We start from the raw sequence: 27332 nt of genomic DNA, 5'->3' as shown, positions 1-27332 counted from the left end.
TCTAACAAACACTTACGGACCACTTCATTTGAAATTGCCCCACAATAACACAACATGTTAATTAGGGATGCTGCGATCAGGTTTTTTGCTGCCGATTACGATACCGATGAGCCATGAGGAGGCCGATCACCAATATCTGCCAATCACCTGGATTGGCTGTTAATTTTTTTGCTTTACGTGATCTGGCAAAATGTAAAAATGATCTGACAATAAATTCACCTAATTTAGACATAAATTATAAAATATTTGCAGGTGCGAGACAGCAGCTATTCAGTCAAGAAGACAACTGAAAAACCTGCAGTCAGTAAAATAATATTTAACAGTAGGTCCTCATAAACTATACGCAAGTCAAATAAATCTCACAATGTGACATTATCAAAAAATGTCAAAATAAATAAATATTCATTCAGCGTCAAATGCAGGTTGCATCAAAACTAAACAATACTGAGTTACTGATTAGTGCTGGTTCTGATTGGCTGGTTGTGACTGAGCAGAATAATTATGCAGAACACAGAGAGAAAGCAGCGAAAGCATTCTTTTCCTGAGAATATCTATCTCATGTTATTACATAGCAAACGTTTTAATACATATGTAAATCCTTTTTTGTTTAAGTTACCTGCTGCAGCTTTAAGCAAACGGTCAGTGCAAGAGTTCACTGAAGCAGAAACGAAGCTCCATCTGTGAAATATCACTACCAGTAGCGCGTAGCGGCGATCCGGCAGTGGGAGCAGAACCAGCATCTTACACTGCTAGCTCATTGATTTAAATTAATTTTTGGGTTATTTGTTTAGCTTTCTGACCGTGATGTTCTTCCGGGTTAGTGTCGGTAGCTGTGTTGGTGCTTTACCTGCTATCTGGCCCCTCCAGATGTCCCTTTTTTCGCCAGCAGTGAGCCTCGATGTAGCCAAACTCTGTCAAATGTTTGTTTTTTTAAACGTCATATTAGATTTGTTGTGTCAATGCATTTTGACGGGCATCACCCCTGAGGTATTTCTTTGGCGGAACATGCAAACTTCCCCATCCGCTCTCAGAGTGTTATAGTTCCTCGCCACATCACTTAGGATGTGTTGCTGCGCGCTTGTGCAGTGTGCAGAAAAGAGTAGATCAGCTGCATCTGCAGGCTACGAAATGAGATGCCAATGATGGTTTTGGTGATTGACTTCAAGAGTCCGTGACTTTTTCACGGAAATCGGCCGATTATGATCGGTGGCCGATCGATCGGCACTCCATCCATCCATCCATCCATCCATCCATCCATCCATCCACCCACTGTGTACCCCCTTGTCCTTTAGTGGGGCCGGGGGGGTTGCTGATGCGCAGTCACCCTGGAGAGGTCGCCGTCTTTCTGTGTCGCAGGGCAACACAGAAAGACGGGACAAACAACCATACACTCACTCACTCACTCACTCACTCACTCACTACTAGGGACAATTTAGAGAAACCAATCAACCTGACAGTCTCCCACAGTCCGGTCTTGTTTTTGGACTGTGGGAGGAAGCCAGAGTACCTGGAGAGAACACGCAAACTCCATGCAGAAATACCCTGCTCCGGGAACCGAACCCAGGACCTTCTTGCTGCAAGGCAACAGCTCTACCAACTGCGCAACTGTGCAGCCCAACCATCGGCACACCTCTAATGTTAATATATACAACCTGAAATGAAAGTATTAGTCTCTTACTGTTACTTATTGTTGTTTTCTTTGTTTATCCTATTGATAAAGCTGATGCTGTTTGGAAAATGAGAACAGCCACAACAAAACCATGAACAAGTCGACCTGGAAACATTTTGAGTTGTTTACAGATTCTGAAAGAGTGGATTCTAACTTTTCCAATGATGTCAAACACGTGGAAATCAAAAAGATATTGTTTTACCAAGTGTTTTACATTAATAACATTTTGAGCTATTTGTATTTTAGAAGCACAATAAAAGATAAACAGACTTGAATTGTTTTGGCACAAAGCAAAAATCCTTTTCTGCACCATTAAATATAAACATTATCCACTCTATCATTTATTTATCTGTTAATTACATTCATTTAATATAAAAAAAAATAAAATCAAAATAACAATAGATATTGACAGGTACACAGAGCAGTATGTTGTTGAACCATTATGACGTTGTTCTCATGAAATTGATATCTTTATTCTTTAATTTAAAAAAATTAATTCTTAGCCTGGCACTAAAACTCCATTGTAGATGTGAGATATTTGTCAATGCCAGACATTTTATTTAATCAGATTGTAAAATTTGTAATTTTAAGGGGAAAACTGATTTTGATTTACTAGAGCTTATAAAACCATTTTGTTGGATGTCTTCTAGCTTACCTCGGCACCAAACTCCGATGTTTTCTTCAGTGAGTTTGAAAAGTGACAGATCCAAGGATGACCCTTTAAACTTAGACCGTGAAGATCAAAGGTAAGAGACTTTAGTAGTATTTCATGCATTTTCTTAGAAAAACACCACAAACAGCAGTACACAGTACAATAGTTATGGTGGCATAGCAGTGAATTCTGTTCAAAACGTAGTTCATAGCTTTTCAGACATTTGAAAATTATTTTAATGGAAAGAGCATTATGTTCTTCTTGAAATAACCAAAAATAGAAAAGATAACAAGACATAGTTTAAGTAAAGATCAAGCAGATAGCTTCAATTTGAAAGTAATTCCCTTTTCTTTATGAGTTTATATGAACACTTTAAATAATGTAACATACATGAAACAACTTGCACTTATATTTTCTTTGAAGATAGAATTACAGTATTTCTTATTTTAATGTAAAATTATCATCTTGGTACGTTTTGCAGAAAGGAATTGACAGATTGAGGAATATTTAGTAATACATAATAAAGTTACTGAATAATAGGTGGCTTTTGTTCAATTCTGTCCATTCTGCTGTCTTTCAAAGTAAAATCTTTCACCCAGTACCTTACTTTCCCAGCTGTTTTGTTGTTTGTTTTATTAAACACTGTCCAATTTACTTATGTCAGTAAATTTTCAGGCCGAAGATCACTTAACCCATCTAACAAACACTTACGGACCACTTCATTTGAAATTGCCCCACAATAACACATCATGTTAATTAGGGATGCTGCAATCAGGTTTTTTGCTGCCGATTACGATACCGATGAGCCATGAGGAGGCCGATCACCAATATCTGCCAATCACCTGGATTGGCTGTTAATTTTTTTGCTTTACGTGATCTGGCAAAATGTAAAAATGATCTGACAATAAATTCACCTAATTTAGACATAAATTATAAATATTTGCAGGTGCGAGACAGCAGCTATTCAGTCAAGAAGACAACTGAAAAACCTGCAGTCAGTAAAATAATATTTAACAGTAGGTCCTCATAAACTATACGTAAGTCAAATAAATCTCACAATGTGACATTATCAAAAATGTCAAAATAAATAAATATTCATTCAGCGTCAAATGCAGGTTGCATCAAAACTAAACAATACTGAGTTACTGATTAGTGCTGGTTCTGATTGGCTGGTTGTGACTGAGCAGAATAATTATGCAGAACACAGGAGAAAGCATCGTTGTTATTTTTTTCCTGAGAATATCTATCTCATGTTATTACATAGCAAACGTTTTAATACATATGTAAAATCCTTTTTTGTTTAAGTTACCTGCTGCAGCTTTAAGCAAACGGTCAGTGCAAGAGTTCACTGAAGCAGAAACGAAGCTCCATCTGTGAAATATCTACCAGTAGCGCGTAGCGGCGATCCGGCAGTGGGAGCAGAACCAGCATCTTACACTGCTGGCTCATTGATTTAAATTATTTTTGGGTTATTTGTTTAGCTTTCTGACCGTGATGTTCTTCCGGGTTAGTGTCGGTAGCTGTGTTGGTGCTTTACCTCCAGATGTCCCTTTTTTCGCCAGCAGTGAGCCTTGATGTAGCCAAACTCTGTCAAATGTTTGTTTTTTAAACGTCATATTAGATTTGTTGTGTCAATGCATTTTGACGGGCATCACCCCTGAGGTATTTCTTTGGCGGAACATGCAAACTTCCCCATCCGCTCTCAGAGTGTTATAGTTCCTCGCCACATCACTTAGGATGTGTTGCTGCGCGCTTGTGCAGTGTGCAGAAAAGAGTAGATCAGCTGCATCTGCAGGCTACGAAATGAGATGCCAATGATGGTTTTGGTGATTGACTTCAAGAGTCCGTGACTTTTCACGGAAATCGGCCGATTATGATCGGTGGCCGATCGATCGGCACTCCAGTCATCCATCCATCCATCCATCCATCCATCCATCCATCCATCCATCCATCCATCCATCCATCCATCCATCCATCCATCCATCCATCCATCCATCCATCCATCCACCCACTGTGTACCCCCTTGTCCTTTAGTGGGGCCGGGGGGGTTGCTGATGCGCAGTCACCCTGGAGAGGTCGCCGTCTTTCTGTGTCGCAGGGCAACACAGAAAGACGGGACAAACAACCATACTCACTCACTCACTCACTCACTCACTCACTACTAGGGACAATTTAGAGAAACCAATCACCTGACAGTCTCCCACAGTCCGGTCTGTTTTGGACTGTGGGAGGAAGCCAGAGTACCTGGAGAGAACACGCAAACTCCATGCAGAAATACCCTGCCCGGGAACCGAACCCAGGACCTTCTTGCTGCAAGGCAACAGCTCTACCAACTGCGCAACTGTGCAGCCCAACCATCGCACACCTCTAATGTTAATATATCAACCTGAAATGAAAGTATTAGTCTCTTACTGTTACTTATTGTTGTTTTCTTTGTTTATCCTATTGATAAAGCTGATGCTGTCTGGAAAATGAGAACAGCCACAACAAAACCATGAACAAGTCGACCTGAAACATTTTGAGTTGTTTACAGATTCTGAAAGAGTGGATTCTAACTTTTCCATGATGTCAAACACGTGGAAATCAAAAGATATTGTTTTACCAAGTGTTTTACATTAATACATTTTGAGCTATTTGTATTTTAGAAGCACAATAAAAGATAAACAGACTTGAATTGTTTTGGCACAAAAGCAAAATCCTTTTCTGCACCATTAAATATAAACATTATCCACTATATCATTTATTTATCTGTTAATTACATTCATTTAATATAAAAAAAATAAAATCAAATAACAATAGATATTGACAGCTAAGCAGAGCATTATATAGTTGTAACATTATGACGTTGTTCTCATGATATTATGACTTAATTCTCGTAATTTAAAAAATAAATTCTTAGCCTGGCACTAAAACTCCATTGTAGATGTGAGATATTTGTAAATGCCAGATGTTTTATTTAATCATTTTGTAAAACTTGATATTTTAAGGGGAAAACTGATTTTGATTTGTTAGAGCTTGTTTTAAAACATTTTGCTGTTTGTCTTCTAGCTTACCTCATCACCAAACTACAAACTCTTCTTCAGTGAGTTTGAAAAGTAACAAATCCAAGGGTGAACCTTTAGACTTTGGCAGTGAAGATCAAAGGTAAGACACTTTGGTAATATTTCATGTATTTTCTTAGAAAAACACCACAAACAGCAGTACACAGTACAATAGTTATGGTGGCATAGCAGTGAATTCTGTTCAAAACGTAGTTCATAGCTTTTCAGACATTTGAAAATTATTTTAATGGAAAGAGCATTATGTTCTTCTTGAAATAACCAAAAACAGAAAAATAGAAAAGATAACAAGACATAGTTTAAGTAAAGATCAAGCAGATAGCTTCAATTTGAAAGTAATTCCCTTTTCTTTATGAGTTTATATGAACACTTTAAATAATGTAACATACATGAAACAACTTGCACTTATATTTTCTTTGAAGATAGAATTACAGTATTTCTTATTTTAATGTAAAATTATCATCTTGGTACGTTTTGCAGAAAGGAATTGACAGATTGAGGAATATTTAGTAATACATAATAAAGTTACTGAATAATAGGTGGCTTTTGTTCAATTCTGTCCATTCTGCTGTCTTTCAAAGTAAAATCTTTCACCCAGTACCTTACTTTCCCAGCTGTTTTGTTGTTTGTTTTATTAAACACTGTCCAATTTACTTATGTCAGTAAATTTTCAGGCCGAAGATCACTTAACCCATCTAACAAACACTTACGGACCACTTCATTTGAAATTGCCCCACAATAACACAACATGTTAATTAGGGATGCTGCGATCAGGTTTTTTGCTGCCGATTACGATACCGATGAGCCATGAGGAGGCCGATCACCAATATCTGCCAATCACCTGGATTGGCTGTTAATTTTTTTGCTTTACGTGATCTGGCAAAATGGAAAAATGATCTGACAATAAATTCACCTAATTTAGACATAAATTATAAAATATTTGCAGGTACGAGACAGCAGCTATTCAGTCAAGAAGACAACTGAAAAACCTGCAGTCAGTAAAATAATATTTAACAGTAGGTCCTCATAAACTATACGCAAGTCAAATAAATCTCACAATGTGACATTATCAAATAATGTCAAAATAAATAAATATTCATTCAGCGTCAAATGCAGGTTGCATCAAAACTAAACAATACTGAGTTACTGATTAGTGCTGGTTCTGATTGGCTGGTTGTGACTGAGCAGAATAATTATGCAGAACACAGAGAGAAAGCATCGATTGTTATTTTTTTTCCTGAGAATATCTATCTCATGTTATTACATAGCAAACGTTTTAATACATATGTAAAATCCTTTTTTGTTTAAGTTACCTGCTGCAGCTTTAAGCAAACGGTCAGTGCAAGAGTTCACTGAAGCAGAAACGAAGCTCCATCTGTGAAATATCACTACCAGTAGCGCGTAGCGGCGATCCGGCAGTGGGAGCAGAACCAGCATCTTACACTGCTGGCTCATTGATTTAAATTATTTTTTGGGTTATTTGTTTAGCTTTCTGACCGTGATGTTCTTCCGGGTTAGTGTCGGTAGCTGTGTTGGTGTTTTACCTCCAGATGTCCCTTTTTTCGCCAGCAGTGAGCCTTGATGTAGCCAAACTCTGTCAAATGTTTGTTTTTTTAAACGTCATATTAGATTTGTTGTGTCAATGCATTTTGACGGGCATCACCCCTGAGGTATTTCTTTGGCGGAACATGCAAACTTCCCCATCCGCTCTCAGTGTTATAGTTCCTCGCCACATCGCTTAGGATATTAAAACAAACATTTTAATACATATGTAAAATCCTTTTTTGTTTAAGTTAGAAAAAACTTATGTACAGATAATTAAATAATAATAGAACTAAATTATTATTGTAAATATGTACTACAGTATATTGGTTTTAGAAACAGGTCTGGCACAAGGATCCAATATTCTGATCAAAGGACATAAAATAAAGTATTTTTTTCTTTTGTGTTTTAGTTCACATGATGAGGAAGAAGCAGAGCCTCCTGGAGAAAATAAGTCTGACAATGGGTCAAGGTAAGATATGTAAGAAAGCATTCACAGACTAAAAGTTAATTTGATACAGAAAAACTCTTTGCTGCCAGAAGATTAACATCTTTTTTAATGTAACAAACTGATGCTGACAAAGTGACTCCAAGTGGGATGAGATCTATAAACCATGTTGTTCTGTAGGAAGTGTTTAGATGGATCATTTTGTGTCTTTTATTAGGGAAGATTAACTGTCAATCAGTACAAAGCTGATGTGAGTCATCACTTCAGTTTCTGTTTCTTGGACTAAAAAAATGATAAAAATCATTGCTAACTAACACGAGACCAAGACAAGACCAGAGTGTATCAAGACCGAGACAAGGCCAAGACTTTTAGGGTCCGAGACTGTTACGTCCACCAAGGACACAACATATTTAGGACACGAGACAACAAGGTGAGGGTTTAACAGAATGTTTATTTATAAATTTTCTTCACGTTGATTTTCTTAATTCAGCTTCCCCTGATTTTCTGCAAAGAAAATAATGTTAAGACCCTCAAATCCCGTGTTTCCAAAAGTAAAGAAAAAAACAAAACCCCAAAAGTATTAACATAAAGTTGGACCTGGTGAGCCGATCAAACGGAACAAAACGGTACAGCATGGGGCCAACCCTATACAGGGCCGTCGAAGCCCCTACTGGTACCGGACTAAATTAATTAATTAAATTGACAGATTGAAGAATATATAGCAATATAGAAAAAAGTCACTGAATAATACATGGTTTTGTGGATTTTGAGCAATATGGATTATTGTGGCAGGCTGGAAATCCATATTGCCCAAAAATGCATCCCTGTGCTAACTTTGAGATATAAACAGTTAAGAGTGAAATAACTTTTTCTACATAATCTGAGTAGTTCCATGAACTGCTGGTATAAGCTTTAAATCAATAGGATAATATTTGAGGGGAATAGATAAGGGATGCATATTTTGGCAGGCTGGAAATTTTGCCCAAAAACGCACCCCTGTGCTAATTTGAAGAATTAAAGAGTTAATAGTGAAATAACTTTTTCTACATAATCTGAGTAGTTCCAAGAACTGCTGGTATAAGTTTTATATCGATAGGATAATATTTGAGGGTAATAGAGGGTGGATGCATATTGTGGCAGGCTCAAAATCTATATAGCCAAAACATGCATCCCTGTGCTAATTGGGGGAAATAAAGAGCTGAAAGGATTTAATCTCTTCTACGTAATGACACTTGTTCTCTGAGCTAATGCTATAAGTTTCATATCAACAAGACGGATGCAAATATTTTCAGGCTCATAAATTAAGTTGCATTTCCTCCTACATTAACAGACTAGAAGTGAAGCATGATATAAAATGTTCTACATAATGGGTCTCTGTTGTAATGCTTTTGAGCTATTATGGTATCAAAAGACAAAGCAGAGAATTTCAAACCATTTGCGGAGAACGTTTACAACAGACACGGACTGAAAAAAAAGTTCGACTCACATGTGTCAATAAAAGTGTAAAAACCGTATTTATTTCAAATAATTTGCGAAATAAAACCAACCGTATTAGGGATTACATGGTTGAGAAACGTGGTAATGTTACAAATATCTTTAAAATTTCCTCTTCGGTCATATTTGTATCCGTTTCCTCGTCAATATGCGAGAGCTTATGGCGATGCGCGCTCCCGCGACAGGGGATGCAAATTTGGGCAGGCGTGCTTTTCTGGCGTGCTCCAGTGCAAATCTTCCTCTGGAGTTTAATGGCGGCTGCTTGACCGACTATGAAAGCGCATTACTGCCACCAACTGGACTGGAGTGTTAAATGAAAGTTGAAAGAAAAAAATACGTTCTAAAAGTTATTTTTTCAAAAGTTACGTGACAGTATATTTTATTTTATAATTAATTGCTAAAATGTTTTTAGATGTATATATGTTTATTTACTCAATTCTACTTTGAGCTGTCTCCTTTTTAGTTTATACAGAATGATTCATAATCCTTGAGTTATATTTAGTGCTTAACTAACAAAACTTTAAAAAAAGAATATAAATGTTTATACTTTATCAGAAGCTATCGCCTACTTTCAGCCATTTTGTTCTTTAATTTAAACTTGAGAGTTAAGCAACTGAATACTGAAAAATCTGTAGTTTCTTAAGTCCTGTATTGTGATGTGGAATGACCACTACCACTCCAATATAGCATGACTCTGGGGCTTTAAAGCAATCAGTGAACATTAACAGTAGTTTGAATATTATTCACAAAAATACTTTATGCACAATGAACCACTCTGGAACATGTTTTTTATTATTATTAGGAGAACACGGACACACAGCGTTTTTGACCATTTTTGGCAGTGCTCGACTCTGACAAAAACCTCTTGCCGAAAGCCCTCAATCTCCATGCGCACGGCAGAACAAGGTGCCAATAGCTGTCGAAAATCCCATTTTTCGTCTTGTGAAATGGACATACTGAAGAATATACAGTTATACCGATTAAAGTCACCAAATAATACATGTTTTTTTTAAAAGTCCATTTAAAATGCCAACTTTGCATTTAATTATAATTTACAAAATCATGCAAAGTTGGCACTTTTAAATTGACTTTTAATGCAACTTTTAGAGCAACTTTGCATTAAAAGTGTCATTCTTTACCAAATGACACTTCATGACAACTGTCATAGATATAAAGACTCCTTCATGTTCATGACGGATGTTATGTCATGTTTATGGCAGTGTCGTGTCAGTCTTATGCACACCCCTTCAAATTAAGTGTTACCCACTTTGGTGATATTTCATGTATTTTCTTAGTAAAACACAATAGAAAGTCGTACGATGTACACTAGCTTTGGTAATATTGCAGTGAATTCTGCCCAATAGATAGTTCATAGCTTTTGAAAAATATTTTAATGCAAAGAGCATTATATTCTTTGTGAAATAATCAAAAACAGAAAAATAGAAAAGATAACAGGACATAATTTAAACAAAAATCAAGTAGATGGCTTCAATTCAAAAGTCATGCCCTGTTCTTTATGAGTTTATATGAACACTTTAAATAATGTAGAAAAACCTTCATCAAACAACTTGAACTTTATTTTCTTTGAAGACATAATTATTTCTTATTTTAATGTAAATTGATATTCTTGGTACATTTTACAGAATGAAATTGACATATTGAAGAATATATAGTAATACAGAATAAAGTTAATGAATAAAATATTTTTTTATGTTTTTGTTCAACCGTGTCCCTCAGGGGGCCCTGCGGGGGGTACTCCGGGAGTATGGGGTACCGGGCCCTTTGATACGGGCTGTCAGGTCCCTGTATGACCGGTGTCCGAGTCTGGTCCACATTGCCGGCAGTAAGTCGGGCTCGTTTCCGGTGAGAGTTGGACTCCGCCAAGGCTGCCCTTTGTCACCAATTCTGTTCATTACTTTTATGGACAGAATTTCTAGGCGCAGCCGAAGTGTTGAGGGGATCCATTTTGGTGGCCTTAGGATCGCATCTCTGCTTTTTGCGGACGATGTGGTCCTGTTGGCTTCATCGGAACGTGATCTGCAGCTCTCACTGGAGCGGTTCGCAGCCGAGTGTGAAGCGGCCGGGATGAGGCTCAGTGCCTCCAAATCCGAAGCCATGGTCTTGAGCCGGAAAAGGGTAGAGTGATTCCTCCGGAGAAGCTGGAGGAAGTGGCTGGGGAGGGGGAAGTCTGGGCCTCCCTTCTGAAGCTGCTGCCCCCGCGACCCGACCCTGGATAAGCGGAAGAAAATGGATGGATGAATATTTCACCTCAACTTTACTTTCTGAGCTGTTTTTGTTTTCTTGTTGGTTTTATTAAACGCTGCCCACTTTACTTATGTGGCCAATACTTAAATGCACATCTAAATATTATTCATATGTGCTTCCTCTGATTAAATCTGTATGTAACTAAATGATTACAAGTAAGACTGGGGTTTCAAAGTTTTATTTGTTCAGCCTTTGAAGTGAATCAACCAACAAAATTTGTGAAGCTTTTCATGTGTAACATCATGTTTTGGTCATTTGTATTTCACAGAATATCATTCTACAAAAATCAGGAAAATAAAAGTTAAGATCACTGAATAGAAAAACAAAATGAAATCAGTTTTTGCAAAGAAACCTTAAACTGTGTGAGTCAAAAACAATTAGCATTAGTAGAAAAAAGTTTATGTACAGATAATCAAATAATAGAACCAAAATTATTATTTTTATTAGAAACATGTGCTACAGTGTTTTGGTTTTAGAAACGGGTCTGGCACAAGGATCCAATATTCTGATCAAAAGACATAAAAGAAACAATTTTTTCTTTTGTGTTTAAGCTCAGAGGATGACAATGGATCAGAGCCTCCTGGACCAACTGGTGTTTATATGTCTGACAATGGGTCAAGGTAAGATATGTAAGAAAAGCATTCACAGACTAAAGGTTAATTTGATACACAAAAACTCTTTGCTGCCAGATAAACATATTTTTAAATGTAACAAACTGATGCTGACAAAATGACTCCAAGTGGGATGAGATCTATAAAACATGTTCTGTAGGAGATGTTTAAATTTATCACTCTGTGTCTTTTTTATTAGGGAAGATTAACTGTCAATCAGTACAAAGCTGATGTGAGTCATTACTTCAGTTTCTGTTTCATGGACTAAAAAAAAGATAAAAATCATTGCTTAAACAATAACAGCCTCAATAATATCTTTCAATTATTGAAGCTTATCAATAAATTGCCACAGAGGTGCATAATAGTAAAGAATTTTAAAAAAATATTCCTTTACTTTTATATAGCAAAGTTATGTCTTCCGATATAAAAAGTAAGCGTACTTAACAGGTATAACAAGGCAGCCTTTTGCGGTTGGATTTTATGGTGAGGAAGACTATTTGAGGCAGATTCAGGTAGAAAACAGCAGTGGATTTATTCACAGCATCAACACACAGCACTCAATCTCAAATCCCAATCCCCTTTCACAGGTGAAACTGCAGGTTTAAATAGTCTCAGCTGTGTTGGACTCAACCTCCTCCAATTCACAGGGGGATCTCACTTCCCAAATCTCCACCTATTTCAATAAACTACATTTTATTAAAAATGAACATTAAAATGTACTTTTTATAAATATTTTATCTTACACCAAATGAAACACCACAAAAAACCCATAAACGATTTCCTCCCCCCACTTTTCAATGGCCTCTCCCGGAACCTATAAATGGTGTCCGGACCCCCGGGGTAGAATTTGTCCAAACCCTGGAGAGGACACAGAAAAGACAGGTGAGTCACTCAATTTCAGCACTCCACACTAACAGATTATGTACAAACATTTGCTCAGTTTTACCCACCAGTAGCTCATTGCTGAGTAACAATTATCCTCCCTTCACAGGCAACCGCCTCACTTGTCAATGAGGAGCAGCTGTGCAGAGCCCAGAACAAAAGGCTACATGCTAATTACTAAAATCCTCAATAAATACAATTAAAACTTCTTGTGTGCAAATTGTTATTTATGTGCAAATCTCTGTTAAAGTGCAGTGCTAAATAAAGTGCTATACAGAGACTTAAGTAAAACAGTCCCAGTAATGAAGATCTCTTCATTACAACAGGTCAAAGCATTTTTATTTAAGTTCTTAAACTTAATACCATAAATTCTTTAAGTTTGAAACTGAAATACATGGATTGTTTTAAAATGCGAAGGCTGATTACGGTACTTAAGATGAAGTGAGGTTAAAAAAATATTTATTTTAATTATATTTTTTGTGTTTGCCTTTAGTTGGCATTACCTAGTCATATTCAAATCAAATTTCCTGTCCACTTTTAACATATTTTCAACACAAAAACATGGTGGTCCATTGGTGAATCACCAGGTTTTGCAAGTTTCTGGAGGAAACACTATTTTATCCATCAATGTTATCTTTTTGTGTTGATTGTATTTTCACATAAAATGTTCACTTGATATTTGTTGACTCTTAATCATTAAACATTTACAGGATAGCTTATGCATGTGGCCTAATATTTGTAATATTATGATGTTGTTCTTATAATATATAATTCTCGTAATATAAAAAATAAATTCTTTGCATGCTATTATTACTCTGCATAGGTTGAATTGATGCCAGCAAATTGTTTTGCCAACTGAAAGTCACTGTGATTTTGTCTATTAAAACAAACCATGGATTGACGAAATAAACATGTCCAATGCAAAAACTGTTATTGAATAAATAGACATATTAAGTCAACAACAATGATTAATTGTTTTAATTGGTTAATTAGGTTATGTAACCTATCCAAATTCTTACAAAGTGCTATTATAGCCATTCAGCTTTCAGGTGTTTCAGGAACCCCCTTATCATTCATTTCACTTCTTTGAAAATTTACTTCTTTAGAAATATGGACTGTAAATGCTGACTTTAGTGTTGGGGACATCTGTGCTTGCTGCAACATGGGATTGAGATGGTATTTGAGGTTTGAATGGCTTTGCTACCTTTCCATGAAAAAAAGTGATTAATTGCATTAATATTTTTAACACATTAAAATGTATGTAATTAATTAATTAAAATAATTGTGATAAAGTCCCGGATCTAGCAAAAATAAATTACAAATCCAGTCTTTTAACTTAAACATGATCACTCAACACATGTTCGTTTAAATAAATGTAAATCAAAACGGTTAAATGTATTGTCTGTTTCTGCAGTGTTTCTAATGGCAACCAATCTGGGACATCTGACACAAGTAAGTATTACTTAAAAATAAAATTTTGGAAGTCCATTGGTAGGCCTGTCACAATAACAGATTTTGCTGACCGATTAATTGTCTCAAACATTATTGCAATAAACGATACTATTGTTAGAAGACCATTTTAAACTGATGTAATGGTGATGACATAATAATCCAAGCACATTCTGCCAAAAATACACTTTATTTTCAAAAGAACACTTAACACTAGAACTGTTAAGCAAAATAAACACTCAGTCTCCGTTAACAAAAATGCACTTGGATAAAAACTAAACACAACATAAAACCAAAGTGGGAAAAAAAAATTCAACTAAAAGAGTACAGATTATAAAGTCTGTTTTGCCCTTCAACAATCATTAGATTTAGATGGAGAAGATGGACATATCTGTGCAATAATTCACTCCTTCCTTATGGTAAGAAAATGAGGAAGGGAAGGATCAGCGGAGAGCACCAAGTTGAACCTTTTCTCATCCAGTATCATCAATAAAAATAGAAAAAGGCAGGAAGAAACGATAAACCCAATAAATCAAAATTAGGTAAATAATTTTCATTTATATGTGATTAATTGATTTGTTTATTGCAACAGGCCTAGCCATTGGCTTTAGAGACTAATGAATACATATTCTTTAAGAGATAGACTTTCAATGTCAAATTAGATTTTTTAATTGTAAAGTTAAGTTTTTTTGTTGGTGTTTCCATTTGTACATTAAGAAAACAATTTACATGGGAAAGTAAAACTAATTACTTCTAAGAAGAACAAGTCGTTTTTTTCTCTTCTTAAATTATAAAGCCTCAAATTTTGTGATACTTAAACCAGTATTTGTCAGGTCTTGTCATTACTGCCCCTGTTAATAGTTGATGTTTCAAGACAAAAATGTCAATGGTGTAAACTAATAGCAATTTGCTCAGGGGGACACTCTGTGACTCTTATAACTTTTTAGCTGAGTTTAAATTGTTTCCTGGAAGAAATACAGATTGTTTCTATTCATTAATTCTGAAATCTTGATGTTGATGATGGCTGGATGCCAGGAGGAAATATGTGTAATGAGCGTGGATTATTGCTGAAAATATAGTCTAAAGAGTGTTGTCAATCACGTGGATCAGATATGTTATGTTTATTCCTGTTGTTCACATATAATTCATGTAACAATTGCAGGAGGAGATTCAAAGGGAAAAAATGACCTGAAGACAGCAATTCGTCTTCAGCTGGGTCAACATAAAAATGACCCAAAGATCTCTGAGATGGTGACGTTTGAAAGTGGGAAAAAGAGCGTAGTCACGTCAAAAGATTTATTTACCAACAATGTGCGAACTGTACTGATGAAAGGAGTCCCTGGTGTTGGCAAAACATTCCAGACAAAAACGTTCATGATCGACTGGGCAAAAGGAAAATCCAACCAACACATAAAGGCTTTAATGACCTTTGATTTCAAAGAGTTGAAAACAAAGAAGGATGAAGAACAAAGCATGGAATCTCTGCTTAATGATTTCTTCAACAAAAAAAATGCTGTGGTTTCCAATGATGACAAGAATAAAATATGTTTTATTCTCGATGGCCTGGAAAAATGTGAACTTCCTCTTGACTTTGTAAACAACAAAGAACTTAAAGACTTGAAGGAAGCAGCATCAATGGATGTGCTGCTAACGAATCTGATCAAAGGAAATCTACTTCCTGATGCTCGTATTTGGATCATTTCTCAACCAAAAGGAGTTGATAAGATTCCTTCTGAATATATCAACAAAACTGTTCAATGTCAAGGTAAGAATATTTGTCTAAATCAATTAAACTTACTTTTGCTTGCACACAAAATAATCATCTTTGTTGAATGTATTCAAGAGTTATATGATTTTCCATGATTTTATAACTTTACATAATTTTTGACTAATCCTGTTCAAAGCTCAGTGAGGTTCTTCTCTAGGTAGTGGAATCACTGGCGCTTTAGTTTTATATGGCAGTGGATGATGGTTTTATTTTGAAGCCACGGCCTCAGCTTTCTGCTCCCTTTTACACTAAACATCCACCAGCAGTTTGCTACTGACCACTAACAGCCTTATGATCTTAGGCAGGAGTTTTTTCACCCAACCAACTCCATACATCCAGTGGGTGGTTGCTACAATCAATAGTAGCCACACAGGCACACCTGCTAGAAGGAAACAAACACACCCATTATAACACTTCCATTCTGCTGGCTGAGAGCTTGCTAGGCGACTGTGCTAAAAGGTGGTTTCAAAAGCAAGCAGAGAGTCCGACCAGAAATTAAGTGTGAGCGTGAGAAGTTTTTAGTACAATCATTACAAGTTTTGAGAAGAAAGACATGAAATCCTGACTTCAGACTGAAAATGTGTGCTCTTGACTTATGGCAGAAAAATTCCCCCATACAAGACCATCTTCCAAATACACAGTTTTGTGTTAAAGGGAGTGGACGCCGTCCACAGCAAGTTACAAAAGTTTTGAGGTGCATGACGGCGTGATATGTGGGGTCACTCAGTCCCAGTTTACTGTGAACCACTTAGCTTAATCTGTCTTTCCTATCACAATTACCTTTGTATAAAAATATATTTACAATAAATAAACAGTGCTTAGCCTCGCAGGGCACAGGTACAATCTGGAGGCCCACCATGTTTATTATGCGCCTAACGACACTGTATTAACCAGTATGTTAACCACCATGCTTATGATACAGATCACATCACTACTGCATCTGACAATTGTTGATGTTTCAAGTCAAAAATATCTATAGTCTAAACATATTAATGTACTGGGTGAGTTTAATGCAATGTATTATTTAGCTGAGTTTAACTTGTTACAGATTGTTGATAGTGTTTCTAGCAGTGTTTCAAGTATGGAGTTATTATTCCTGTTATTCACATATCATATTTTTTCAATGACAGGAGATGCCAAGGAAGAAAAATACCTGAAGGAAGTAATACTTCAGGAGGTGGGTCGACATGAAAATGACCCAAAACTCTCAGAGATAGTGAAGTTTGAAAGTGGGAAAAAGAACTTAATCACGCCCAAAGATTTATTTACCAACAATAACTCTCTGATTTCCAAACTTCCTGGTTGGTCCAATAATGTGCGAACTGTACTGATGAAAGGAGTCCCTGGAATTGGTAAAACATTCCAAACAAAAACGTTCATGATCGACTGGGCAAATGGAAACTCCAACAAACACATAAAGGCTTTAATGACCTTTGATTTCAAAGAGTTGAAAACAAAGAAGAATGAAGTAAAAAGCATGGAATCTCTGCTGGATGATTTCTTCAACAAAAAAAATGCTGTGTTTTCCATTGATGGCAATAATAAAATATGTTTTATTCTTGATGGCCTGGAAAAATGTGAACTTCCTCTTGACTTTGTAAACAACAAAGAAGTTAAAGACTTGGAGGAAACAGCATCAATGGATGTGCTGCTAACGAATCTAATCAAAGGAAATCTGCTTCCTGACGCCCATATTTGGATCATTTCTCAACCAAAAGGAGTTGATAAGATTCCTTCTGAATATATTGAGAAAACTGTTCAATGTCAAGGTAAGAATATTTGTCTAAGTCAATTATTCTTAATTTAGCTTCTATATTTTTGTTGACTTTGTTCAAGAGTTATATGATTTTACATCCTTGTACAACTTTGCTTTGTTTGATTAGAAACCGATGAGCAACGAAAGAATCTACAATCATGTCTGAAAAATAGATTTCTGAAAGAAATCCCTGACGAAAACGATGAAATCAGTCATCCAAACCAGAGAACAACAGAACATATCATCAGAAGAGAAAATGGCTCTGAAGAAGTGGAAAGTAAACAGAACAAGTTTACAAAAGTGGCATCCACTTCTGAGATCTTCAAAGATGGGAAAGAAATGAAAACTAGAACAGTGCTGACCATTGGAGAAACTGGTGTAGGAAAATCTTTTCATATGAAAACATTTATAAAAGAATGGGCTAAAAAGGAAAATGATAATAGGTCAATTTTCACCTGGTTTAAAAAGTTATTCTCTGGCCAGGCAAAACCTGTAGAACTTTTGTTTCTAATTGACTTCTCAAAACTCAACTCGATAAAAAATAACATCAGTTTGTTTGAGCTTCTTAACCATTTCTTTGAGGAGACCAAAAATATCATCATCTCTGACTATTCCCAGTTAAATATTATTTTTCTGTTGGATGGCCTCGATGCATATCAACATTTAGACTTTGAAAAGTATAAAGAGAGTTTTTTGACTGATGTCAGAGAACCAACCTCTGTCGATGTCTTACTAATAAACCTTATCAGAGGAAACCTGCTTCCAGAGGCCAAGATCTGGATAACCTCTCAGCCTCCAGCTGCTAAGAAAATCCCTGATGGCATCATTGACAGACTGACAGAAATACGAGGTAAGATATGCAGATGCTAATTTCTTACAATTAGATTGAACTTAAATGTCTTTTCTAATATTTAAACTGTCATCAGTAAAATTACAAAATTTTGACTTTTAGTTAAAACTACTTAAAATTATATTAACATTTATAAATTAATTAGCCATGTTATTTTCACAATGATTTTCAAGGATGAATCCTTTCCAAAGGGATATGTATATACAATAAAAGTAAGTCACAATGAAATCACTGTGGTTTCAGGTTGCAAAAGTTATTCAGAAACTGACAATTAAGTTTCATTTACTAAAAGTGAAGACAGTTGATAAAAAACAAGATAGACACAAAATATATTTTAAAAGCAGTAATTCCACTCTACATATGACAGATTAAACAAACTAAGGTTACACTCACAACGGGCAAATGTTAAAAAATAAAATTAAGTATATATATAATTCTGAAAGGAATCTAAGCACACTGTAAAACCCGACAAGTCAAGTTAGCTCAAATGAATTGGGGAAACCGATTGCATAAATTGATTTAAGTTTTGTAACTAAACTATTTTAGTTTATTTTATTACGTGATTAGAGTCTAAAGAACCCAAAGCAATTGACATGATGCCGGCTTTGCTCCCATGCTGACATAGAGCAATCCTCCCCATTTCATTCCAGGGCACTTGTTAGCAACTGACCAATCAGCGTTGCAAGAGATGTACGTCTGCGCTGCCAGTTTCTCTTTCAATTCTCACAGAACTGGCCCAAGTCTGTTTTCAGCACCTTTCTCTAATTTAGGCTGACTGTTGAGTTTCAGCACCAACAAGTTTTGATCAGTGTTTCTTCAAGGTTGGAAGGTGAAAGGCAGAGCTGTTCCTTTTTGCAGAAGTCAATGTCACTTTACTAGTTGAATCTTATGACACGCTTCTCAAAGAAGAGTTACATTGTAGATTTATTCTCTGTTTCATGTTGTTTATTGGTCCATACAACACGCAAGCACACTTTGCATATCAGGTACTCAGAATTTCCTGGTGCGTTCACTGAGAGTCTAACATGTATAAGCACTGCTGTATACATTACAACTACAACTCATAATTTTAATTCATCACATGGCAGCAAGAAATTGCCTTGACACAAATCTATGATCCCGCGTAGATTTTGAGTGATGCGGAAACTTCTGTAGTTTTAGGTTTTAGTCTCCTGTGTGCTTGGATTTTTACTACATAAAACCCTATAAGCACAAAATTGAACAAGTTTAGTTTTTACAACTCATTTCTTTGTCACACAGAAACGGGTTATAGTTTGCAATTGGTAGTCATTTGTTGTCAAAAAAATATATGGAAATATATAACTTTTTTTTCAAAGTTATTTAATCTGTTTTTTGTTTATTTACATTGTATTTTTTCAGAGAAGCCTGATATCACAAGTCAAAGAAAACTCAAAAGTCAACTAAAAGATCAGTTTACCAGTGTGTCTGAAGGGATTGATGGACAGAAGACCTCAGCTCTTCTCAACGAGGTTTTCACTGACCTGTACATCATAGAAGGAGAGCGAGCTCAAAATGAAGCCACGCAGGTTCAGGATGCAAAGTTCAAAACAACAAATGAAGAAACATCTATTAAATACTGTGACATCTTCAAACCTACAAATAGTAATCAAAACATTAAGACTGTCCTTACCGTTGGAGTGGCAGGAATAGGAAAAACATTTGCCTCAATGAAGTACATACTTGACTGGGCAGAGAGCAAAGCAACAGAAAACATACTTGACTGGGCAGAGAGCAAAGCAACAGAAAACATATTTTTCATTTTCCCACTTCCTTTCCGAGAGCTAAATCTGAGAGCAGATAAAAAACACAGTCTAGAAGATCTGATTCATCAGTTCTATCCAGCAATGAGGACATCTGAAATAACTGACTATGACAAGTACAAGATTCTGATTGTTCTGGATGGTTTTGATGAATGTCGTCTTGATCTGGAGTTCAGTGAAACAAATAAATGTAGTGATGTCAAAACACCAACCTCAATGAATGTTCTGCTGTCAAATCTTATCCTGGGAAATTTGCTCCCTAAAGCTCAAATCTGGATCACCTCCCGACCTGCAGCATCCAACAACATTCCTCCAGAAAAGGTTGATCGAATGACAGAAGTGAGAGGATTTAATGATGAGCAAAAGGAAAATTATTTCATGAAGCGATTCAGTGATGAGAAGGTGGCTAAAAAAATCTTGTCATATGTGAAGAAATCAAGAATTCTTTACATGATGTGTCACATCCCTGTTTTCTGTTTCATCACATCAAAGGTTTTGGAGGACTTTGTTGAAAGAAAACAAGATGATGGACTGCCAAAAACTCTGACTGACATGTACACACATTTCCTTTTGCTCCAGCGCAGACAGACAAAAGTAAAATATAATACAGATCAGTCAACCTCTGAAACCTCTGGAACGGAGACATTCTGTGATAAAACTAATGATGAAACAATCCTATCTTTGGGAAAACTTGCTTTCAAAGGACTAGAGGAGAAGAACCTTCTCTTTAGTGAAGAAGACTTGACCAGTTGTGGGACTGATGTAACCAAAGCTGCTGTTTTCTCTGGGTTGTTAACTCAGATCAAACGAGAAAATCATGAGCTATACCAGCAGAAGATGTTTTGCTTTGTCCATAAAAGCATTCAAGAGTACATGGCAGCTCTCCATGTCTTCCACTCTTTTACTAACAAAGGTGAAAATGTGTTCACAGAATCCACCTCAGCAACCTCTGACCTTACTGCCTCAGAGTTTTATAAGAAAGCAGTGGACAAGGCTTTTGAGAGTAAACATGGGGACTGGGACATGTTCCTTCGGTTCCTAGTGGGTCTCTCTCTGGAATCTAATCAGGATCTACTTCAAGATCTGATGGATAAGAGTGAAAAACACAAAGACGCTAGTAAGGAAGCAGCAGAATACATCAAGAAGAAGATCAGAGAGAACAACAGTGACACAGAGAAAAACCTTAATCTTTTCTACTGTCTTAATGAGCTGAATGACGACACCCTTGTTCAAGAAATCAAAAAGTATCTTAATTCAGAAGAAAAACCTTTTGAAACTTTCACTGCTTCTCAGTGGTCAGCTTTAACCTTTGTGCTGCTGACATCAGATGAAAACCTTGAAGTGTTTGATCTTAAGAAATACCTGAAATCAGAGAAAGTTCTTCTGGGAATGATGCCAGTGGTTAAAGTCTCAAACACCACTTTGTAAGTATTTTTATAAAAACTTTTGTAGAGCTATTACTTGTCATATTTATTCAGTGTTTTAGGATTTTGATGCAAAAAACAGTTCATAGCAGTTCTAGTAGCTGCTTTAAAATGCTCCCCTCAGGAAACAAAACATACAAATATTCCACTGCGAATTTGAAAACTAATTTACAAATGTGCAAAAGTCCAAGGCCCTGCACTGTTTTAGCAGGTCTCTTTTGTTTTTTACATTGCTGTTCTCTTGTGGTAATAGTAATGCATTACAACCAGAGCTCTAAACTAGCAGGCACTTTTTCATTAGGGCTGCCTTGAAGGGACAGTAACGCTATTAAGATGATATTCAATGGCCACAAAACACATACTCATCCTTACTTTGGTAAAGCATTGAAAGCTACCTGGTTATCAGTCAAATTGGTGTTTGGCAAGCTGTGTCATTTACTCTCAATCTGTAGACCATTAAATAATCGCCAATAATCCCATTGATTTTTCACATATAAAAAAGTGTTATTACCTTTCTTGGCACTACTTTTAAGGCAATCATTAATTAATACCTTTGTATAATTGCCATCATTCCATCAGTTTAATTTGAACTATAACTAAAAAAACTCACTCAATCATAATCTTCAAATGACATACTTAATTTTCACCTCTTCATTAAGAGAAAGTTATAAATTATTATTGTCAAAATACTCATTAGATTGCTTTCAAGTGTCTACTATATTTCATTAGTTCAGAGTAATGCTTCATATTACTTTCTTCATTATGAACAAATAATGTTATACATGAGAGTTACGGCTTTTGCCGTTGAAGGTGTGATTCCAGTTTGACAACACAAACATGATGACTTGTTTTTTACTGTTGTTTAAAACAAAACTCATACTTTATTCCTTTACTGTGATCCTTTATTATTTTAGGAGAAAACCACACATGGTTTGTTAAATTAACTTGATTGTTTTCATGGACCTTTTTACAGACTGAGTTGGTGTGAACTCTCTGAAGAATCTTGCAAAGGTCTGACATCATCAATCCTAAGCAAACCATCCTCAAATCTTACAGAGTTGGACCTGAGTCATAATGATTTGCTAGATGCTGGAGTGATGCGACTTGCTGATGGGTTGAAAAATATGAACTGTAAACTGGAGACTCTCAAGTAGGTTTTTCAGAGTTAATGAACGTAATTATTCAACCAGTGTTACAAATAGCCACTATTTTAACTTAAGTGTCAATATAATACAACAGTCCTATGAAAATAGTCAGGTACTGAGAGGGACAAAACTAAAGTTGAGAGATGAGCAGCCCATGTATAAATGAAATAATTTGAAAGTCTTCCCTTAAGGGTGACGGTGAGTCAGGAGGTCAGAGTTTATCCTGGAACTGGTAGGTTTCCAGTTTGAACACCATTGTGTTGTGGTTAAGACACTTCACCTGACTAACCTACTGGTGGTCAGAGGACCCAGTGGCCCTGGTGCATGGCAGCTTCTCCTCTGTTAGGCTGTTTCAGGGAGGCTGTGGCTACAAAGTTTGAGCACCTTGCCGACATTGGTATAGAATGTGTGTGTGAATGGGTGAATGACCAACTGTGGTATGAAGCACTTTGGGGTCCAATGGATTTGATAAAGTGCTAACAAGTTTAGGCCATTTACCATTTAAACCAGGGGTGTCCAAAGTGCAGTCCACTGGCCATTTGTAGCCCTTGGACTGATTTTTTTGTTTTTGTTGTTACATTTTTTTTGTGGCCCTGAACTTCAGTTCAAGAATGATACCATTTTTTTTCTTGAACTTTTTATTTTTAATCAGGGTAAAAACATTAGACATAATTTTCTTGCAATGGAAAATACTAAGTACAACACAAACTATTCATCTTTTTATATCAAAGCTTATATAACAAGTAGATCAAGAGACTTTTACGGAAAAGCACCCAAATCAGCTTTTATCTAATTTATCAAATGTGGCTAAATGTAGCAAATGTTTTCACAGAAAGTGACCCCAGGCCTCTCTCATACTGAGGTAAATTTGTTCAATCAAGCCCCCCAAAAATTTGAGAACTAAATGCTTTACTTTTGATACAACAAACATGCAAAATCCTTTTTATATTTTGGGTCTACAATGAATAAGATCCCTTCCCCACAATAAATAAATAAATCTAACTAATTGCTTGATTTGTGTCTTCTTAATTTCTTGACTCACGCCTACTTTTGACATGATGCTTTTAGCCCACCGGACAAAAAGTTTGGGCACCTCTGATTTAAACCCGAGTTGAGTTTTACAGAAAATTACATTGAAAGAATAAAGAATGTCACGTTGGAAGCAATGCATGAGGAAATAATCAATACATTTATTGTTATAAAAAGAAAATAAGCTGCAATATTGTAATGTTAAGAGACACCATCTTTTGGAGTCTCATTATTTGTAGGCCTTAACTATCAAAATTACAATAAGCAATTTCTACTCTGTGAAATAAATCTACATATCTAATATAAAATATTAAACTTTTGTATCACTGTCAAATTTTAGTGAGCTGTTTTTCTAATCCAAAATTGTGTCTTTGTGCAGGTTGGCAGGATGTCAGGTGTCAGAGAAAGGCTGCATTTCTCTGGCTGAAGCTATTGAGTCCAATAGTCATCTCTTAAACACTTGGACCTGAGTTACAATCACCCTGGAGACAAAGGGATGAGGGCTCTCAATGCAATAGTTGAGAATCCAGACAAGAAACTTGAGACAGTGAAGTGAGTAAATAAATCAGACAATACTTAGTACTATTATTGCATTTGTAGAAAAATAGCTTAATCTAATATATGATGCACCATGTCTGAATAGAACCTTTTTAACAGCAATCAGGTATTTATGAGGGATCCTACTGTTACTTAAATTGCTAGGTGTAGTTGAATATGCAGATAAATGTCATAGTTTAAGAATTAAACTATGACAGTACACAATAATACACAATAATACATGATTGTGTATTTTATTGACAATAATGTGAATAAAATACACACACTGCATTGTAAATAAGATAATAATGAGCTTTCGTATGGGATTTTTTCCCCCATACTAAAATAAATGAATCTTTCTTGTTTCACTCTGCACAGCTTTGACTATGAAGGAAAACTTCGTCTAAAACCTGGTTGGAGTAAATGTAAGCTGTTTTTTTTTCCTCAACACTTTCACATTTTATTATTACAAGATGAAACATGTTTATCTGAAAATGAAGGTTAGAACTTCTTCATCTTAAGGGTATTACAGGCAATATAAAGATATGTAAAAAAGATTTTATATATAAGGAAATCACAAAATACTAGATGTCTTGTAATTCTCCAGATTTAGCAGATTTAATATTTAAATGTATGGATTCACTATGGTAAAAACAGTACACATTCTGAAACTGTCATTGTTTACATTTTCACAAATCTTGATTGATTTTATTCTTGAACACTTTCAGATGGAGCAGATCTTATGTTTGATAAGAACACAGCAAGCAAACGGCTTGTTCTGACTGAAAACAACAAAAAGGCAATAACTGATAATGATGTCAAGAAGCAGAAAATGCGAAATACAAGTGACGAAATGTTCAAGAGGACCCAGGTATTTTGTGACAAAGGTTTGCAACGACTTTGTTACTGGGAAGTGGAATGGAAAGGCGAGTTGGGAATAGCTGTGGCATATAAAGATGTAGGTAGAACCTGGGACCGTGATGGTGGACTGGGATGCAACGACAAGTCCTGGAGTCTGCTCTGCTCCAAGGATGGATACAAAGCCATGCATAAAACCACAAGAAAAGAAATCAAAGTCTCTACATGCAACAAAATAGGTGTGTTTCTTGACTGGGAGGGAGGAACTCTAAGTTACTACAATATATCATCAGAGGAGCGGAGCTTGATTCATAGGTTTGAAGCAAAATTCACAGCAGAGCTTTTTCCAGCCTTCTGGTTTAAGAAAGGTTCTGTGACTTTGTGTGATCTGTAGATTTATGAGAGCAAAAGTTAGAAAGACTGCAAACACTTAGAGCGGTGTGAAAAAGTGCTTGCAGTCTACAATAACTTCAAATGAGTGTTTTACAGCTGTGCATGAATTTTTATCCATTTATCTTTGCAAAATTGTTATAATTCTGTCACAGTGGAAGGTTTTTCAGCATGAAAAGGCTTTTTAAAGACATGCCACCTTAGCATCTCAATTCAGATCAGGGCTATGACTAGGCCACTCCAAAGTCTTCATTTAGTTAACTGAAACAGTTCTTTGAATGTTGTTGTGTGACGTCTTTAGGTGCTTTTCCACTAGACCACCTCTAACCAGTACGGTCTCGGTCCACCTCAGCCAGATTCATTTTCCATCAGTAGATCCGGCATGACTCAGCCCGGCTGTTCTCAGATCTTCATATCTACTTCAGGGATACTACAAGCAATGGCGAGGAGGGCACGGCACCAAAACAATTTGATTGACTGCTGACAACATTCACAGAGTGGTTCATAATTTACATCATTGAAAACTCCAAACAATGTTATATTTTAGCTGTGGACATGCAATGTGCTCTTAGAGAGCTGCTTAGGACGGAAGTGTGTAATTATAACTTTAATCACAAGCATCACCAGGAACACGTGTTGCAGCAGAATGACTGTGTTTCAGCAGAGCGTTGCTTTGAAGAACAATCAGCAATAAATAAGAGAGAAATGGTGAAGCTGTGGTCAACTTTCTGATGGAGCTGCTGTTTTGTGCAGACAATGTGAAAACTGGAACCACATAATATTAGCTTGTGATGTGAATTTTATTTTTTATTTAGATTTAACAAAAAAGCTAGTGTGGCTATTGGTTTACATCTTTTGACTGCATTACCTAAATTCAAAAGGTTGCACATTTAAAAATAATAAAGTGCCAGGATGTAATTATGATTATATGCATAGTGAAATAATCAGCTTCATGTTTGGACCAGCAATTAATTTCTATAAGACAAAATGAGACATCTGGGTTTATTTGAGTTCATCAGAACCAGAATCTCAAAGTTCTCCGTTGCTGAGTGAGGCATGTCAAAGACAAATCTAAAGACTCGAGCAAAGAGAACAAAACTAAAACTTCTTTATAATATGCTTTGATCTAAGAAATGTTTTATGTTTGTGGTTAATGGGAGATGTGAACTAAAATAAAAGTCGATTCTAAAGCATCTCTGAAAGCTAAGTAAATTTAGACTGCATATTTTGTATTATGTGAAATATTTTTTCCTCTGAGTTTGATATTATTTTTTAGACAGGTTTCTGTACTTTTACTTTAAACCAGTAACATTAAAACTGTGTTTTTATTACTTCTGAATTTTCCATGTACATTTTCAACTTTATCAAATACAAGCCTGTTATTTCAACTGTTTGATGAAATCCAGAAGATTTTTTATTATACTTTTTTATTCTGTATTGAAAACAAATTTGGTGATTGATAAAACTGACCTTTAACTTTTTTCCCTTACCTTAAGAAAAATATTTTCTAAGACATTTAATATATTTTGTTTAACTTGTTCAGAGATCTAAATAAATATTTTTACTATCCTTTTGTATGAAGTAATTTAAAATCTTTGAAAATATAAACATGTGCTATGTATAGTTAATAAATAACTATTTTCTACAAAGCCCTGTGTGTGTGTGTGTGTGTGTGTGTGTGTGTGTGTGTGTGTGTGTGTGTGTGTGTGTGTGTGCGTGTGTG

The 27332-nt window shown here is 35.9% G+C and overlaps 1 protein-coding gene across 1 annotated transcript in view; it reads left to right on the top strand.

Moving 5' to 3' along the window:
• The window catches only part of LOC103473529 (uncharacterized), a 33929-nt gene extending 6826 nt beyond the window's left edge, over positions 1 to 27103 (top strand). Inside the window, exons 4-13 of the mRNA XM_081608832.1 lie at positions 11681 to 11749; positions 14037 to 14074; positions 15234 to 15836; positions 16970 to 17608; positions 17723 to 18445; positions 19826 to 21650; positions 22624 to 22800; positions 24204 to 24376; positions 24740 to 24786; positions 25090 to 27103. Of these exons, the coding sequence (XP_081464958.1) occupies positions 11730 to 11749; positions 14037 to 14074; positions 15234 to 15836; positions 16970 to 17608; positions 17723 to 18445; positions 19826 to 21650; positions 22624 to 22800; positions 24204 to 24294 (4116 nt within the window). The 5' untranslated portion in view covers positions 11681 to 11729 and the 3' untranslated portion in view covers positions 24295 to 24376; positions 24740 to 24786; positions 25090 to 27103. The remainder of the gene's footprint in view (positions 1 to 11680; positions 11750 to 14036; positions 14075 to 15233; positions 15837 to 16969; positions 17609 to 17722; positions 18446 to 19825; positions 21651 to 22623; positions 22801 to 24203; positions 24377 to 24739; positions 24787 to 25089) is intronic.
• Positions 27104 to 27332: the final 229 nt, after the last annotated feature.

This window comes from Poecilia reticulata, chromosome 7 (assembly GCF_904066995.2).
Source record: "Poecilia reticulata chromosome 7, P_reticulata-male-v2, whole genome shotgun sequence".
Classification (NCBI taxonomy): domain Eukaryota; kingdom Metazoa; phylum Chordata; class Actinopteri; order Cyprinodontiformes; family Poeciliidae; genus Poecilia; species Poecilia reticulata.
This window is presented reverse-complemented; position numbering and strand designations above follow the sequence as displayed.